Here is a 14754-nt window from a genome sequence, read left to right on the forward strand (position 1 = left end):
ATTTTTAATAGTATTTTTTTTAATCTCTCTCCCCTTCCCCAGCTTCCCGCCCTCCCCCCCCCCCCCCCCCCGCCCCAGTGTCTGCTCTCTGTGTCCATTCGCTGTGTGTTCTTCTGTGTCCCCTTGTACTCTTGTCAGCGGCACCCGGAATCTGTGTCTTTTTTTGTTGCATCATCTTGCTACATCAGGTCTCTGTGTGTGTGTGGCACCACTCCTGGCCAGGCTGCGCTTTTTTCACACTGGGCGGCTCTCCTTACGGGGCACACTCCTTGCACGTGGGGCTCCCCTATGTGCGGGACACCCCTGCGTGGCAGGGCACTCCCCGTGTGCATCAGCACTGTGCACGGGTCGGAGGCCCTGGGTTTGAACCTTGGACCTCCATGCGGCAGGCGGACGCCCTATCCTTTGGGGCAAATCCACTTCCCCCAATAATTTTTAAAGATAAACTTCCAGACACAGAATGACTAGGATATGGATGTTTTAACAACTTTGCTAGAGATTGTCAAGTTGTTCTCTGAAGATTGCGCTAACTCTCAGGATCCTTGTTCTGAGAGTCACTCTCTTCTCGGAAGCTCTGGTACCTCAACAAATAAGTGCAGCAGGATCATCGGTGCCAAGCCGGCCAGCCGGGTATGGTGGCAGCATGGAGGTGGACATGAGCAACCAGAGTGTGATATTAGGGGCTCACAGGGTGCTGGAAGGTTCTCAGGCCCCATTGAAGTGCTCCTGAATCAGAGATTCAGGGTGGGGCCCAGCAATGATGTTTGCCAGAGGCCCGCTGATGATTCCTGTGCCCACCAAAGCCTTAGAATGAGGATGGCTGGTAGCAGGTGCTTCCCAGCAGGTGGAGCCAGGCAGGGAAAGGCCCAAACCTCTGGAGGCTCTAGAACCCAGAGAGGCAGGCTGATCTGACCAAAGTGAAGAAGACAGGGGAGGGGCAGGACGTAAGAGCACCCCCCTCCCCCAGGGCTGTGAGGTCCAGCACAGAGCAGGACACTGACCTGCGGCTTTTCATGGGGCCAGAGTAGGACAAAAGACAATGGCAAGAGCATGTCATTGTAAAAGGCCAATAGTTAGAACAACTAATGGCCAGCATTAATATTGAGTGCTTACTGTATGCCCCAAATTGTACATGTATCAACTCATCCAAACATCACAACCCCGAGATAGGTTATGTTATTATGCCCGTTTTATAGACACGAAAATAGAGGTTAAGTAACTTGCTCAACGTCCTGCAGCAGTAAAGTGGCCAAGCCTGTCCTTCCTACACTCCTGCTCCCAGGTGAGCGAGGAGCTCCTGTGTGCAGCCCCAGCTTGGGTCATCAGGTGAAAGGACTGGTGGCACTCTGAAAATTAGGTTTGACCACAGCGAAGAAGCATGGGGAAAAAATCATTAGCACTGAAGTGTCACTTACTGGGGATGTATGGTTTCTCAGCTAGTGCTTCTATCATCTGCTTTTTTCCAATGATGGAAGTGGGTCTGCAAGAGGTTAGCTGCCTTGTCACTCCTGCAGCTTCTAAGTGGCACCTCAAGGTTCAAATTCAAGTCTGCCCCCAAAGCCCAAGCTCTTGCCATCTTGCCACGCCGCCTGTGTAGCAGCAGCTTATTGAGCTTGTAGTGCAATGTTGTGACCTCCACTTTCACCTGTGGTCTCAGTCGTTCTCCAAGGAGGGTAGGGCCATCCCCTTGTACAGATGTGAGAGCTGAGGCCCACAGAGGGTACGTTCACCCCGCCAGTAAGTGATTGCCGTGGGGTTCGCCCCAGGCTTCTGGCTCCCCATGCCCTGGGAACACAGCAGCTGCACTTCCTCGTCTCAGCCTCACCTCCTTGCTTTGGCAATCACCAGCGAGTGGCAGTGATGAGTGCCACCTCTCAGCCGAAACGATAAGGGTGAAAACAAGGTTTGCTATGTTCTCTTTTCCCTGCTTCGGCGCTTGTTGAAGCCTGGGCAGGAGGAAGCCTTGCTTGGCCTGGGGTTGCAGGAAGGTGATGCAGAGCAGAGCTCCCCGCTGCTCTGCAGGGGCACGTGGTGTGAGCAGGGAGCAAGCCTTTGTGGCTTGAAGCCACTGCGATGTTGAGAGCGTTTCTTCCCTCGGCAGAGCCTCGCCCGTCCTGACTGATACATGGTGGCACGGGGAGTCGAACGCAGGTCATCTTGCCCTCAAAGTCCGCTTTCACCACACCATGCTGTGTCTCCAGAAACACCCAGGGAAGTCAGTGGCGTTGAGGGGCAGAGAGCTAAAAGGCTGCCTTTTTCTTCTTTCCAGTTGCTCAGAATGGCGCTCCCAGTTTTTGCCCTTCCATCCTTCTGCCTTCCGTCACAGAGAATGGTGAGTTCATTTTCTTTTCAGTACCTCTTGTGAAAGTCCCACCTCCCCTCCTGACTTTTGTCTGGAACGTTATAGCTGGCACAGCACGTCCACGTCATTAATGCCAGCTCCTGTCAGCTGTCCTGGTGCTGAGTCAGGGCAAAGACCAGCAGCAGCCCCGCTTTACAGGTGAGAGACCAAGTCACAGCAAGGCAATGACTGGGACACACAACACGGCTGATTAAAAGCAGGGGAGGACTTCCGCTCGGCTCTAAGGGTTGTTTCATCCTATCAAGTAATGACTAGACCAGCACAATCCTGGTTTTCGTGGCAAAAACTGAAAGAAGTCTGCCCTTTATTAGAGTAAGAGAGTTGGGGCTTGTAGCCATCGGGACCCATGGGTGGGTGACATGGTGGCACCTGAGGATGGGCCAGGAGCAGTGCCACGGACTGTGCTGCCTGCTCCCGCGTATAGCATGTGGCTCTCATCACCACCTGCTCCTTCTGGCAGCAGGACAGCAGGGCGTGTGGGCGTGGCGCACGCAGTGGGGAGCTCAGGCCACTCTGGGGGTGCAGGCAAGTGGTGGCAGGTAAGCCTGGCCGTCTCTGCTGCCTTTCCTTCATTGGGAAATGAGGGGCTGGGCCCAGGCTCCAGACACTGCTCAGCCAGGAGGCAAAGTGACGCTAAATCCTGTCCTGTGACCTGATGTCTGAGTTGTCCGAGACAGCTGTCATTATGGACCTGACTGAAGAGACAGAATTTAGCTCACGTAGGAGGGAATGACTAAAAGTCCTTAAACCATGCCATCCATTTCCTTTGTTCACTCACAATAGCTGCCTTTGGAGATCACATTTGAATACTTGTTCCTGAACTTTCTAGGCAGGACATCTATATTAAGCACTTTACCTAAATGGTCTGGTTTGAGCTTCCTGAAATGTGAGGTAGGTGTTCTTAGTGCCATGTTACAGAAGGCGGAAGGGGGCCTTCGAGAGAGTTCAGGACACCCAAGGTCAAACAGTGAGTGCCCGCCAGGCTTTGGTCAGAATCGCTGCCAAGTTTTATCAAGGTGATGTACGAACAAGGAGGAAATAATCGCAAAGCCGAGAAGATTTATGGTTGAAAGTGTCGGTCCCTCTCCCTTTCCTTCCCACCTGCCGTTCCTGCCCAGGAGGCACCACCTTAAACTATTTTTCTCCCACACTGACATCCACATTTCTAAATAACATGTGACTCCTGCTATTCTTGATTTGTCAGTTTTGGAAATAACTATTGAGTCCCTGCCTTGATAGGTGAGGGCTTAGCTCTTTTTCATTAACCCTATTCCAGTTTCCACCCCCATCATCAAAAATAGTCATATTAAGATTTTGGTTTTGAAACAAAAGTAAAATTTGTGTTATCATGGCCACTTAAATATGGTTCACTACCAATCCCAAAAGAGTTACAGAAATGTCCTGTTATTATTACCCACCACCGTGCACAGGGACTTTCAGTTCCTCTTCCTGCTTCAGTGCTGCGTTCTGCCCCTGCCGCCGCCGGCACCTCGTATTCCTGAGCTTCCCAGCAGGTCTGTGGGAAAATGGGTCATGTCAGTCCTGCCTTCTGCAGCTGCCCAGAGTATCGTTGATTCCACTCAGCTGACTCAGTTAACATGCCTCGGTCTCCCAGCCTTCATCAAGAATTTTGTTGAAATCCCTTTTCTGCATTTCTTCCTCTCTGGTATTTTTGTTTTGTTTTTGTTATCTTTGTAGGTTTAGACTTTTTCATTTCTTGACTTCATTTTATAGGGATTTGTACGAGAGAGAAAATAATGGGTCATATTTAAGTAAAAGCAATTACTTAATGAGTATTTTTCAGAAAAATTTAAACATTTAATCAACAGTCACTTCATCTTAAACATTTAATCTTCACACAAACCTCAAGAGATGTCCTATTATAACACTCATTAATTATAGAAAATTTTCAATGTGCAGAAAAACAAAAGGGAAAAAACTTTTGTGCCTCAAGGGACTTTATCATTAAAGTAAAACACCAACCTATACAATGTAAGAAAATATTTTGAAACCATACATATGATAAGGGTTTGATATCCAGAATATAAAAAGAAATCCTCCAACCCAACAACAAAAAACCAAATAACCCAATTTAAAAATGAGCTAGAGACTTGAATAGACATTTTTCCAAAGAGGAAATATAAATGGCTAGAAAGCACATGAAAAGATGAACATCATTAGCCATTAGGGAAATGCAAATCAAAACCACAATGGGATACCATCTCACACCCACTAGAATGGCTACTATTAAAAAACAGAAAATTATAAGTGCTGAAGAGGGTGTGGAGAAATAGGAACACTCATTCATTGTTGGTGGGGATATAAAATGGTACAGCTGCTCTGGAAACCAGTTTTGCAGTTCCTCAGAAAGTTAAGTATAGACTTATAATCCAGTAATTCCACTTCTAGGCATGTACCCCAAAGAATTGAAAGCAGGGACTTGAGCAGATATTTGCACACTGATGTTCATAGTGACATTATTCACAATTGCCAAAAGATGGAAGCAACCAACTCAAGTGTCCATCAACCAATGAATGAGCAAACATATGCAATATATACACAGAATAGAATATTATTCATCCATAAAATGAGGTTCTGATACATGTGACAACATGAATGATCCTTGAAGACATGTTGCATGAAGTAAACGAAACACAAAAGGACAAGTATTGTATGATCTCACTGATCTGAAATAATTAGAATAAGCAAACTCCTAGATTCATAAATTAGAATATAGGTTATCAGGAATGGGGTGGGCTAGGGAATAGGGAGTTAAGGCTTAATTGGTACAGAGTTTCTGTTTGGAATGATGGAAAATTTTGGTAATGGATAGTGGTGATGTGAATGTTTTTAAAAAATCAATTTATTTAAATGTTACGCCATGTCAGCAAATATATTGGTTTATTCTTTCCCTTCTTCTTGTACTTTTCTGTATGATCTGATATAGGTGTAACCTCTCTGTTTACAATGCTGCATTTCTTTGTTACCTAATAGTGCATCATGTGTATCTTTTCAAATTGTTATATGTTCCTCTAAATCATCCATTCATGCATGCATGTGTTTATTCATTCACGCACTCATTCATTCACTCATCTATTTCTTTCATAATGTCCACAATCTAGAGGAAAGACAGTACAGTGTTACCAGCCATGGTTGTCATTTTCACTAACTCATTCCTTTATCTTTGGACATTTGATTATTTTATAACTCTTCATAATTATAAAAATGAATACTTTTGTGTAAAAAGTTCTTTCCAACATCCAGATGGTTTCCAGGGGGGAGGCAGATTTTCCAAAGTGGAATTATTGGCTTTGTGAAGTTTATATTTTATGATTCTAGATTTATATTGTCAAATTAGTCCTAGTTGCATACCTACCAGCATTGAATTAGTGTTTTTTTAAATCACATATTTGCCATCCCTATGTATTATTGCTAAAAAATTGTTATCACATAAACTTATCATAGGAACAATGATAGGCATATATAAATCAAAGCCTAAATGTCTCTGGGTTATTTTACAATGTTCCCACTTGGTTTTTGCTAAACATGGCATTAACTGAGACTTGGATTATCAATAAAAGAAAATAAAAAGATGGAGCCTTGCCCATCTCCCTTCATATACGCAGAAGTCTATGGATCTGACTAGATTGGCCAAGACGGAATTAGATGGCACAGTATTTTTCAATCTACCTTTAATGAGTGTGATTTGAGACCAAGAGAGATGTTGGATCCAACATTCCATCTGTGCTTCCAGGCCCCTATTGGAATTACGAGTTTGGGCACATTTCCTTGTGCGAATCAGAGGGAGGGTATAATTCTGCCTTCAGGATATTGCTGGGTAAATGTGTGGTTTGGATGCAGAGTATGAGTCTCTGTGTGTGGGTGCATGCGTGTCCACGCCCCCATGCACTTAAAAAGGGCTCCCTTCATGCACCCTCTATTCAGGGACAAAGGGAGCTATTTATTGAAAACCCCCTTCAGACCAAACGTTTTATAAATCATTCAGTGCTCAAGAGGCGGTTGAAGGTAGCAAGGTCTGTTTTCCAAGTAGGTCCACTGAGGGGGTAAGTGCTGGGTGGGATGTGAACTCACATGCCTCTGAACCCCTCAGAGTTAATAAGGATCCACGGCTTGGGCTCTTTTGACGGGGTCGACAGAGATGGCCTTGCAAGTCCTCGTCTTGTCTGAAGGCCTCAGCTCCTGGCCTTGCTCTTGTGTGAGGGCACGCATAAGCCATCCCCTCAAAGTATGCTTCAGAAGGGGGTCCCTGATGCTCTGGCTGGTGGTGGGGTGTGTAAAGATATGTGGCTTCTGGAAACTCTCAGGCTTGTCTGGAACACAAGCACTGTGCCTTGGAGGGCCGGCTCTAAGCACGTTACGTGGCTCCACGGAAGGCGTCTAACACTCAGGCTGGTTTGAAGGCAGCAGGACTTTGCCAGACAGGCAAGTCTGAGAAAGTCATTCCAGGGAGAAGAGTTTGCATAGGCAAAGGCCCAGAGACGTGGAAGATTCAGGCTCTGGGAACAGCTGGTGGGATGAAACAAGAGCAAGGCTGTAGCCAGACTGGAGTGTGTGAAATGTGCTTACCAGAAGCCCCCGTGTTGGAATTGGAAGGAGGCCTTGGCAGGCTCTCTCGGGGTGGGTGAGTGAGCAGGGAAGCAACAGCCAGTTCCAGGGTGGGCAAGGAGAGGGTGGTGTGTTACAGAAAACAGGTCGTCTTGCACGTCAATCTGGTTCAGTTCAATAAAGATTTATGTGCCAGTCTCTTTTGAGCCTGAAGTTGCACCAGCGTTCCAGGGAAGCTGCTGTTCTGGGGCTTGGTGGTCTTGAAGGCATAGACAGGAGCTCACATTCTAGTCAAGAGAAAGGCAGGACTTGGGGGTGATGAGCCACTTGCCACGGCGCAGTTGTTCCTGGACTGCGTTGGGAGCACAGGGGAAGATGTCCAGAGTTCCCTGAAGAGGCAGGGAAGACACCGCAGCTCGGAGGGGTGAGCGGAGAAGGAGGGGGCTCCGGGCAGAGGCACTGGCGTGAGTGGAGCATGGAAGCCTGCAGCTGTACAGGGAGCTAGAGTACCTCAGGACTGCAGGTGCAGCGAGGGGCAGGTGGGAGGTGGATGCAGGCCAGGGCCAAAAAATGAAGCACTTAGGAAAAACAAATCCTTGAAGGAACTTGAGCAGTTGACCAGTGAGCTTTGAAAAGCTCTCTCCTTGTCTCTGAGAAGTTGGTAGGTGGATGTCTTAGTTACCCAGAGGCTAAAATAAAGACCATACAGAAGGTTGGAACCATGGGGATTTATTGACCGAGGTGTCAGGAAGGTGATTTTTTCCTACTTGAAGACCTGGCATTGTGGGGCTGGTGATCCTTGGTCCTTGGCTTTTCGGTCCCATGGCAGCGTTCATGGCCATGTCTTCTCCTTTCTCCTCTGGGTTCCATTGACTTCCAGCTTCTCGCCGTGGCTTTTTCTATGTCTGACTTTCATTCTGCTTCTAAAGGATTCTGGTAATCCGGATTAAAGCCCAAGCTGATTCGGCTGGGCCACATCACCACTGAAGTCACACCTCCAGGAGATCCTATTTATTTTGCAATGGGTTCCCACCCACTGGAATGCAGACCAAGAGCAAACTGGAGTACACAGTCCAATCCACCCCAGCACCCAAGCTGGATTTTGAGAAAAACTGGGGCAATTGTATATTCAGTGGATAGTGTACATGTTGCTCCCTTCAGAGAAAATTCTACATTATTCAAACAAGCTAAGCAGTAAATATGCCATTTCTTCAAGAGAGAAAATGCCCACTGCTCCTTAAAAGATCCATGACAGCCAGTTCAGAGGGAATGCTTGGAGATGGCCTCCCTTATTTCCTGCCTGCCTGAAAACTAGCATCTCACCTCTCCCCTCGATACCCAAGTAGTGGATCTTCCGATGCCTTGTTCTCAGAGCAATGGGTCTTTTGCTTTTTGTCCACTGTTTCAGAAGCAGTTCTTTTCAGAGGTGTCACTGAAGGTAATTTAATATTTGAACTGTAAGTCAGAGGAAAACATGGCATATGAGTCCTTGGGAATTTGTATCTCTCTGTACTATGCTCATTTCTCTGGAGGAGCTTCAAAATGCTCTTTGAAAGATGCCACAGCCCTTGACTTTGAGCAGTGGATGCAGCACAGGCCGCTACCAGCAGAGAGCCATGAAGGAGGCTGCAGCTGGGAAGGTGCCAGGTGGTGCTAGGAAAAACACCGCCCTGAAGTTTCCCCTCATCAGCCTTGCAATGCCTCTCCCCTACCTCATCCTGGAGCTCGACGACGGGGACAAAGCCAGAATTCAGGAGACCTGGACATGGAAGGGGCCGCAAGAACGGTCTGTCAGAAGTGGACCAGCTTGCTTTGCCTCTGTCCTGTCCTTTTGGCTGTGCCAATGGTTTATGGAATTCAGAAGATCTTTTCTGCAAATGTTTCTCATTATGCTGGAGGCAGAGCCATGCAATCCTAGCAAATGACCGCACTGCGAGGGACAACGCAACCTTGTGGCAAAGCCTGTCTTCTTTGAAATCAGCCTGCTTGGAATCCTGTCCTCTTCCACTAGTTACCCCCTGAGGACCCTGGGGGACAAATGTGTTGCCTTTTTTGCTCTCAGTTTGCCTCTGTAAAATGAAGATAAAAATTAAAGATATCAATCTAGTAGTTTTGTGTTGAAGAATAAAGTAAAATACCCAGCACAGAACGTGATGAAGAGTGAGTGTTCAAGAAACGTGAATGATGATTACCATGTTCAAATCCATCTTTTTCCAAGGGATGAAACTGAGGCACAGAGACAGAAAATGACTTTCCCCAGTCACAGCCACAGTTAATGCAGAGCTGTCAAACTATCTACTGTGACCTTTCTCTGTGAGCGACTAAATGTGCCAAAGCCTGTGCTAAGCCCGTGTTAATCCTCACGGTGGCCCCCTGAGGTGTGCACGGTTATGTCTATTTTACAGATTTGGAGACTGAAGTGTAGGGAGGCCTGAGGGCACATCCCTGGTGAACGGTGGAGCTGGGATTCTAGCGTGATGGGAATCTAAGCCCAGGCCCTCCCCGCTGCCTGTGGCGGCTGTTGCAGGTTGGGTCCCCCGGGCACCAGAGCCTGGGGTGGTTTCGTGTGTAGGTCATTTCTTTGGGGGTGCTCTAGGTATTGGCACGGGTTGGAGCGGGGAGCGGGAAGGGAGCAGCACTGGGCCGAGGGAGAAGCCGAGCTGCGAGGAAATCTCCTCGGAAGCCTCCACCGACTCCTTGGGGGTGCTGAACCTGGGGTGGCCTCCAGAATTCCTTTGCCCTCACGCTGATGAGTCATTGATATGGGTGCCCCGAGGGGGACCTGGCCTTCTGCAGGGTAACCCTATGGAGAGCGGCATCCCGGAAGGGGCCTGGAGGAGGGGGCCTGCCAGCAGCACCCTGGGGAGCTGGGGAAAGTCCTGCGTCCCCACAGCCCCCACCACAGGGGCTTTCTACGTAGCAGTCCAACCTGGGGCGCTTTGTGGGGCGAGATGGGGTGCCATTAAAAGCCATGCAGGCTGTCCTGCACAAATCCAGGTGCACGCCCCCTTCCCGCCGGAACCCCCAGGCTGATGCGCTTTCCAGACCCACAAGGTAATCCTCGGACTGGTGAGCAACCAGGGACTCTAAAATTGTTTGTGTAAAACGTAAATTTCCCGTCCAAACATAGACAGCGCTTACGCCCACACAGCGTGTTGAGGGAGGAAGTTCGTTCCAGAGCTCACGGTGATACTCCTGGGGGGCTGGACCCCCATCCCAGGGACCAGCAAGGCAGGGCTGGCACGGCACGGCGTCCTCCCTTCGGCCTGCAGTGCTGCGGGGCTCTGCGCGGGGCCTCTGGCAGCCCCTGGGACCTCTTCTCTGCCTCCCTGAGAACCAGGGGCTGAGAAGAGACAGCTGGAAACTGAGTCACAGCAGAGGGGGTGTAGGGGAAGCGGGAAGAAGGAAGGAATGAACTCCAGACCGCAAGGCTGTGGGAGGGCGCTCCAGCTAGCAGGGGGTGCCAACTGGGTCCCCACTGCCTTCCCCCTTGTCCATGCGCCTCTGCGCTCAGCACGTGTTTGTTGAGCACCTGCTCTGTGCCAGGCTCCAGGTGCTGGAGCCACATCCGTGAGCCACGCAGGCAGAAAGCCCTGCTCGGGGGAGCTTTTGTTCCATGGCCTCTCCCTGGACTCTTCCTCCTTGACTCCTTTAGCCCAGAAGTCATCTCCTCTAAGAGGCCTTCTCTGAGCCACTTGTCCCAAGGAGTCCCCTTCAGCACATCCTTTCTTCCTTCATAGAGCATCATAGAACTATGGTGTTTTCTCCCTCGCATGTTTACTTGTTTGGAGTTTGCCTTTTCCCTCTCCTAGAAGGGCAGCTGCGTGAGGACAGGGACCTTGTCTGTTTCGCTTACTGCTACATCCTCAGCACCTAGAAGAGTGCCTGATACCTGGTTAGGATCCAGTAAGTAATGACTGAAAGAGTAAATGCTTCCTCTTCCTTGCTTGCTGGACTTTCTGCTCCTAGAGCACAGATACTTTGCAATTTGTGGTTGGATCCTTCACACTTAGCTGGTACATAGTGGATGTTCAATATTATTTTATTTATAATTGTTTTTTAAAATCACATGTGCACATTGTTTTAGGTTAGTATTGAATGCTAATAGCGACTCAGTTGTTGAGTGACTCTGAGATGCATGAGAATGCTGGGTGTGGTGGAGTACGGGAAGCCACGTGTTTATGGAGTTAGGCTGCCTGGTTTGGAATCCTTCCTGTAGGTGTGTGACCTTCGCCAATTTAGAGAATCTGTCTGAGTCTTGGTTACCTCACCTGTAAAATGGAGATGATGATGTCTGCTTCAAGTGGCCGTTCCTAAGCGTAAAAGAGCTCGTCTGCGTAAAGTTGCTGCACTCGCTGCCTGTGCCTGGCCGGCAGTGCTGGGAGAGGTGGATTCAGTTGGGCAGTGCCAGTCCTAAGGGGTCCCACATGGGCAAGCTTAGTGAATGGTGTCAGCTTAGTTTGCCAGCGATGCTGTACCGTGGACTAGTTGGCTTAAACATCAGAAATGTACTCGTTCTCAGCTCTGGAGGCTAGAAGCCCAAAGTCAAGGTGTCGGCCGGCCAGGCTTCCTCTGCCAGGGGCTTGCTGGCAATCAACCTTGCCTCCATCTCATGTCTCTCTCTGCATCAGTCTGTGTTTGTCCAAATTTCCCCTTCTTACAAGGATGCTAATCATAGATTAGGGCCCACCTAACCCGGTTTGGTCTCATCTTAAATCAACAGCATCTTTGAAGATCCTATTTACAACTGAATTCACGTTCATAGGGCCAAGGGTTAGGACTTGAACATGCCTTTTGGGGGTACATGATTCAATCCATGACAGTGCCCCTGCCATTGTACAGTGTACCACTTGAGCAGCTGTACATTTTAAGACTGGGAGGCACTTGATAAATGTTTGCTGAATGATTATGTGTTTTTTTTTTTAAGATTTATTTATTCCTTGCCCCCTGTCACTTGCACTTGCTGTCTGCTTTCTGTGTCCATTTGCTGCTCATTCTTCTGTGTCTGCTTGTCTTCTCTTCTCATCTGCTCTTAGCAGGCACCAGGAATTGATCCTGGGACCTTCCAATGTGGGAGAGAGCCACCTCAGCTCTCTGGTTTGTTGTGTCTCTCACTGTCCTGCCTCTGTGTCTCTTTTTTGTTGCATCATCTTGTTGCACCAGCACTCCACATGGGTCAGCTCTCCACATAGGCCAGCTCACCTCATGGGCCATTTCACTTTCACCAGGAAGCCCTGGGAACAAAACCCAGGACCCTCCATATGGTAAGTGGGAACCCAATTGCTTGAGCCATATCCGTTTCCCTGAATGATTATGTTTTAAACACTTTTTAGCTCATAGAGTTTTAGAAGACAGAGAAAATATAGGATTTACTGTGATAATTTCCTTCCCAGACTGCATCAGTTTTTGTAGCTGGTCCATCATGGATTTGTTTAACTTAATGAAGGTGAATTGAATCAAGAGTAAAATAAGCCAACTCAGGATTGGTTATTTTGATTAAAAAAAAAACAGTTCCTGCTTACTGATAGAAGGTATTTTTCAGGCTAGAATTAACCAAGCATCAATATGATTAAAAAAAAAAAATGCCCTCAATCAAAGCTTTGAGCTAGAGGGAGCTGACCTTTGGTGTCATCCCCTCACCAGCCTCCTGCCCACTCTGGAAAACTCATGTCTTCATGCCACCCAGTGCCATGCTTCCCATCTAGAAATGCCTTCCCTAGGCAATGCTCTGAAGTGGGAAAAATGGTCCCTCTTTCCTCCCTACTCCTAAATCATCCTCGATCTGAATGATCATGAACTAGAAGGGCCTTGTTTATTTATTATTGTCTTTCCTAGTGCCATGCTAGAAGCTCCTGTCTAACAGAATGGCATTAAGAAAGTAGTTCACACTAAAGTGAAAATGATTGATACTCTTTTAATACAATATTTTCCCTAACAAATGGGTAAATGAAAAATATTTCATTTCTGTTTTTTAACTAGAGAAGTTATAGGTTTTTGGAAAAATTACACATAAAACACAGGATTCCCTTATATGACCTTATTGTTAACACCTTGCATTGGTGTGGAACATTTGCTAAAATTGATGAAAGCGCATTTTTATAATCATACTATTAACTATAGCCCATGGTTTACCTTAGGGTCCACTTTGTGTTGTACAGTCAATGCATTTCTTTTTTGAATTTTTATTCTAACATATGCAACATAAAATTTTCCCTTGTAACCACATTCGAATATCTATTTCAGCACCATTAATTACAATCACAATGCTGTGCTACCATCACCACTGTCCCTTTCCAAAACTAAGACTGGAATTTTACACCATATGACAAGCATTTGGGGGCAATATTCTAGACTGTTTGCCATTCCTTGGGCCCCTTAAATCATCCTACATAGCTGACATGGAATTAGACAAGCCCAGAATACAATCCATCAACATTAGTAGATTCCCTTTACATCTATGGAGTTTAATAATGATAACTTTTGATTAAAATAGTAATAATATACTACAAGTGGCTAGTGCTATACAGAGTTGTAAAAAAGACCCTTCAGTCATTCATTCATTCAGTCTCCCCCACGGCTGAGCCTCTACTGCATGCCCTGGCCTGCTTGGAGGAACTGAATTTGATGTAACAAGGACACAGTCCACTCCCCTCCCCCATGGGCAAAGTCCAGGAGGTGGGAGGGTCCTGGCTCAGGAAGTCGGGAAGAGGAGCTTCAGTACAGCTCCAGTACTTGGCAGTGTGGGAGGGCTGCTGGAGGGTGAGTGAGGAGAGGACCGTGTTGCCCTGCTGTGACGAGTGGCACAGAGGTGATGAGCTAGCCACCCTTGGAGAATTTAAGCATGCTGGGGATTCCCTGTGTGGGACTTTGGCTTACACATCCTCTAAGTTTCATTTCAAGTGTTCTCTTTCTATAATTCTAATGATTGCTTGGTTATGCTTCAGGGTTCTGTTTTTTATTTTCTGTTTTCGTGAAAACTTACCCATAGGCAAGGAGAAGTGGCTGACAGGTACCTATAGAAACTGAAGCAGTAAGAGAGAGACTCTGGCATTGGGCAGCGCTGGGTTTCAATTACAGTTCTGGTCCCACTTTATGTATGACCCAGGTCAAACCCTCCGCTGCTCTGACTCTCAGCTTCCTTCGGGGTTAGACAGAATTCATAATACTGCTCACATCCAGGGGATGCTGCGAGGTCTGGTGATGTGATGGATGCACAATGTTTGGCACCATTTCTAGCGTACACAGTAAGGTGTTGATAATCACGACAGCAGCAGCTGCTGCTACTGCCATGGTGACCGGAGGGGCCTGTAGCACAGTGACAGGATCGCAGCCTTGGGGGTCTCCTGTGTGGGTTCCAACCGGCTGTGTGACCTGGGGCAAGCAACCTACAGGCCCCCAAGGGAGCAGGACTCTCTGAAGCTCTTTTCCCCTTTGCCAGGGAAGCTTCCGCAGTATCTACTCAGCCCGTGTTGGCTCTTCATGTGCATTTGTACCTCTGAATTTCTGCAGTTTTGCTCAGCTACTCAGGATCATACACAGCGACCCCCAGAAAGGGAAGTTTAGATGCTTTCAGGAGATCCAATCCTTTGTAGTGTGTGTTGTATGTATGTGTGTCTGTGGGAAGGGTTACTTGATAGGAGTCAAACATCTCAGAGAGAAATCCGATTATCACCTGAGCCTTTGGGTTCCCACCATGAATTCTGCATTTGATTGAACTTAGTAACCAGGCTGAAGACATGGAAGGAGTATAGCTCCAAGCCTGATTTATATGTATGGTTTTTCCTTAGTCACTTACGAGTTTCCCGAGAAGTGTCTCTGAAGTGAGC

General features: G+C 47.6%; 1 protein-coding gene across 1 annotated transcript in view; it reads left to right on the plus strand.

The window, feature by feature from the left end:
• The window catches only part of TG (thyroglobulin), a 249481-nt gene that overhangs the window by 107795 nt on the left and 126932 nt on the right, over positions 1 to 14754 (plus strand). The window contains exon 35 of the mRNA XM_058276072.1: positions 2270 to 2332. Within this exon, the coding sequence (XP_058132055.1) occupies positions 2270 to 2332 (63 nt within the window). The remainder of the gene's footprint in view (positions 1 to 2269; positions 2333 to 14754) is intronic.

Source organism: Dasypus novemcinctus, chromosome 14, assembly GCF_030445035.2.
Source record: "Dasypus novemcinctus isolate mDasNov1 chromosome 14, mDasNov1.1.hap2, whole genome shotgun sequence".
Classification (NCBI taxonomy): Eukaryota; Metazoa; Chordata; class Mammalia; order Cingulata; family Dasypodidae; genus Dasypus; species Dasypus novemcinctus.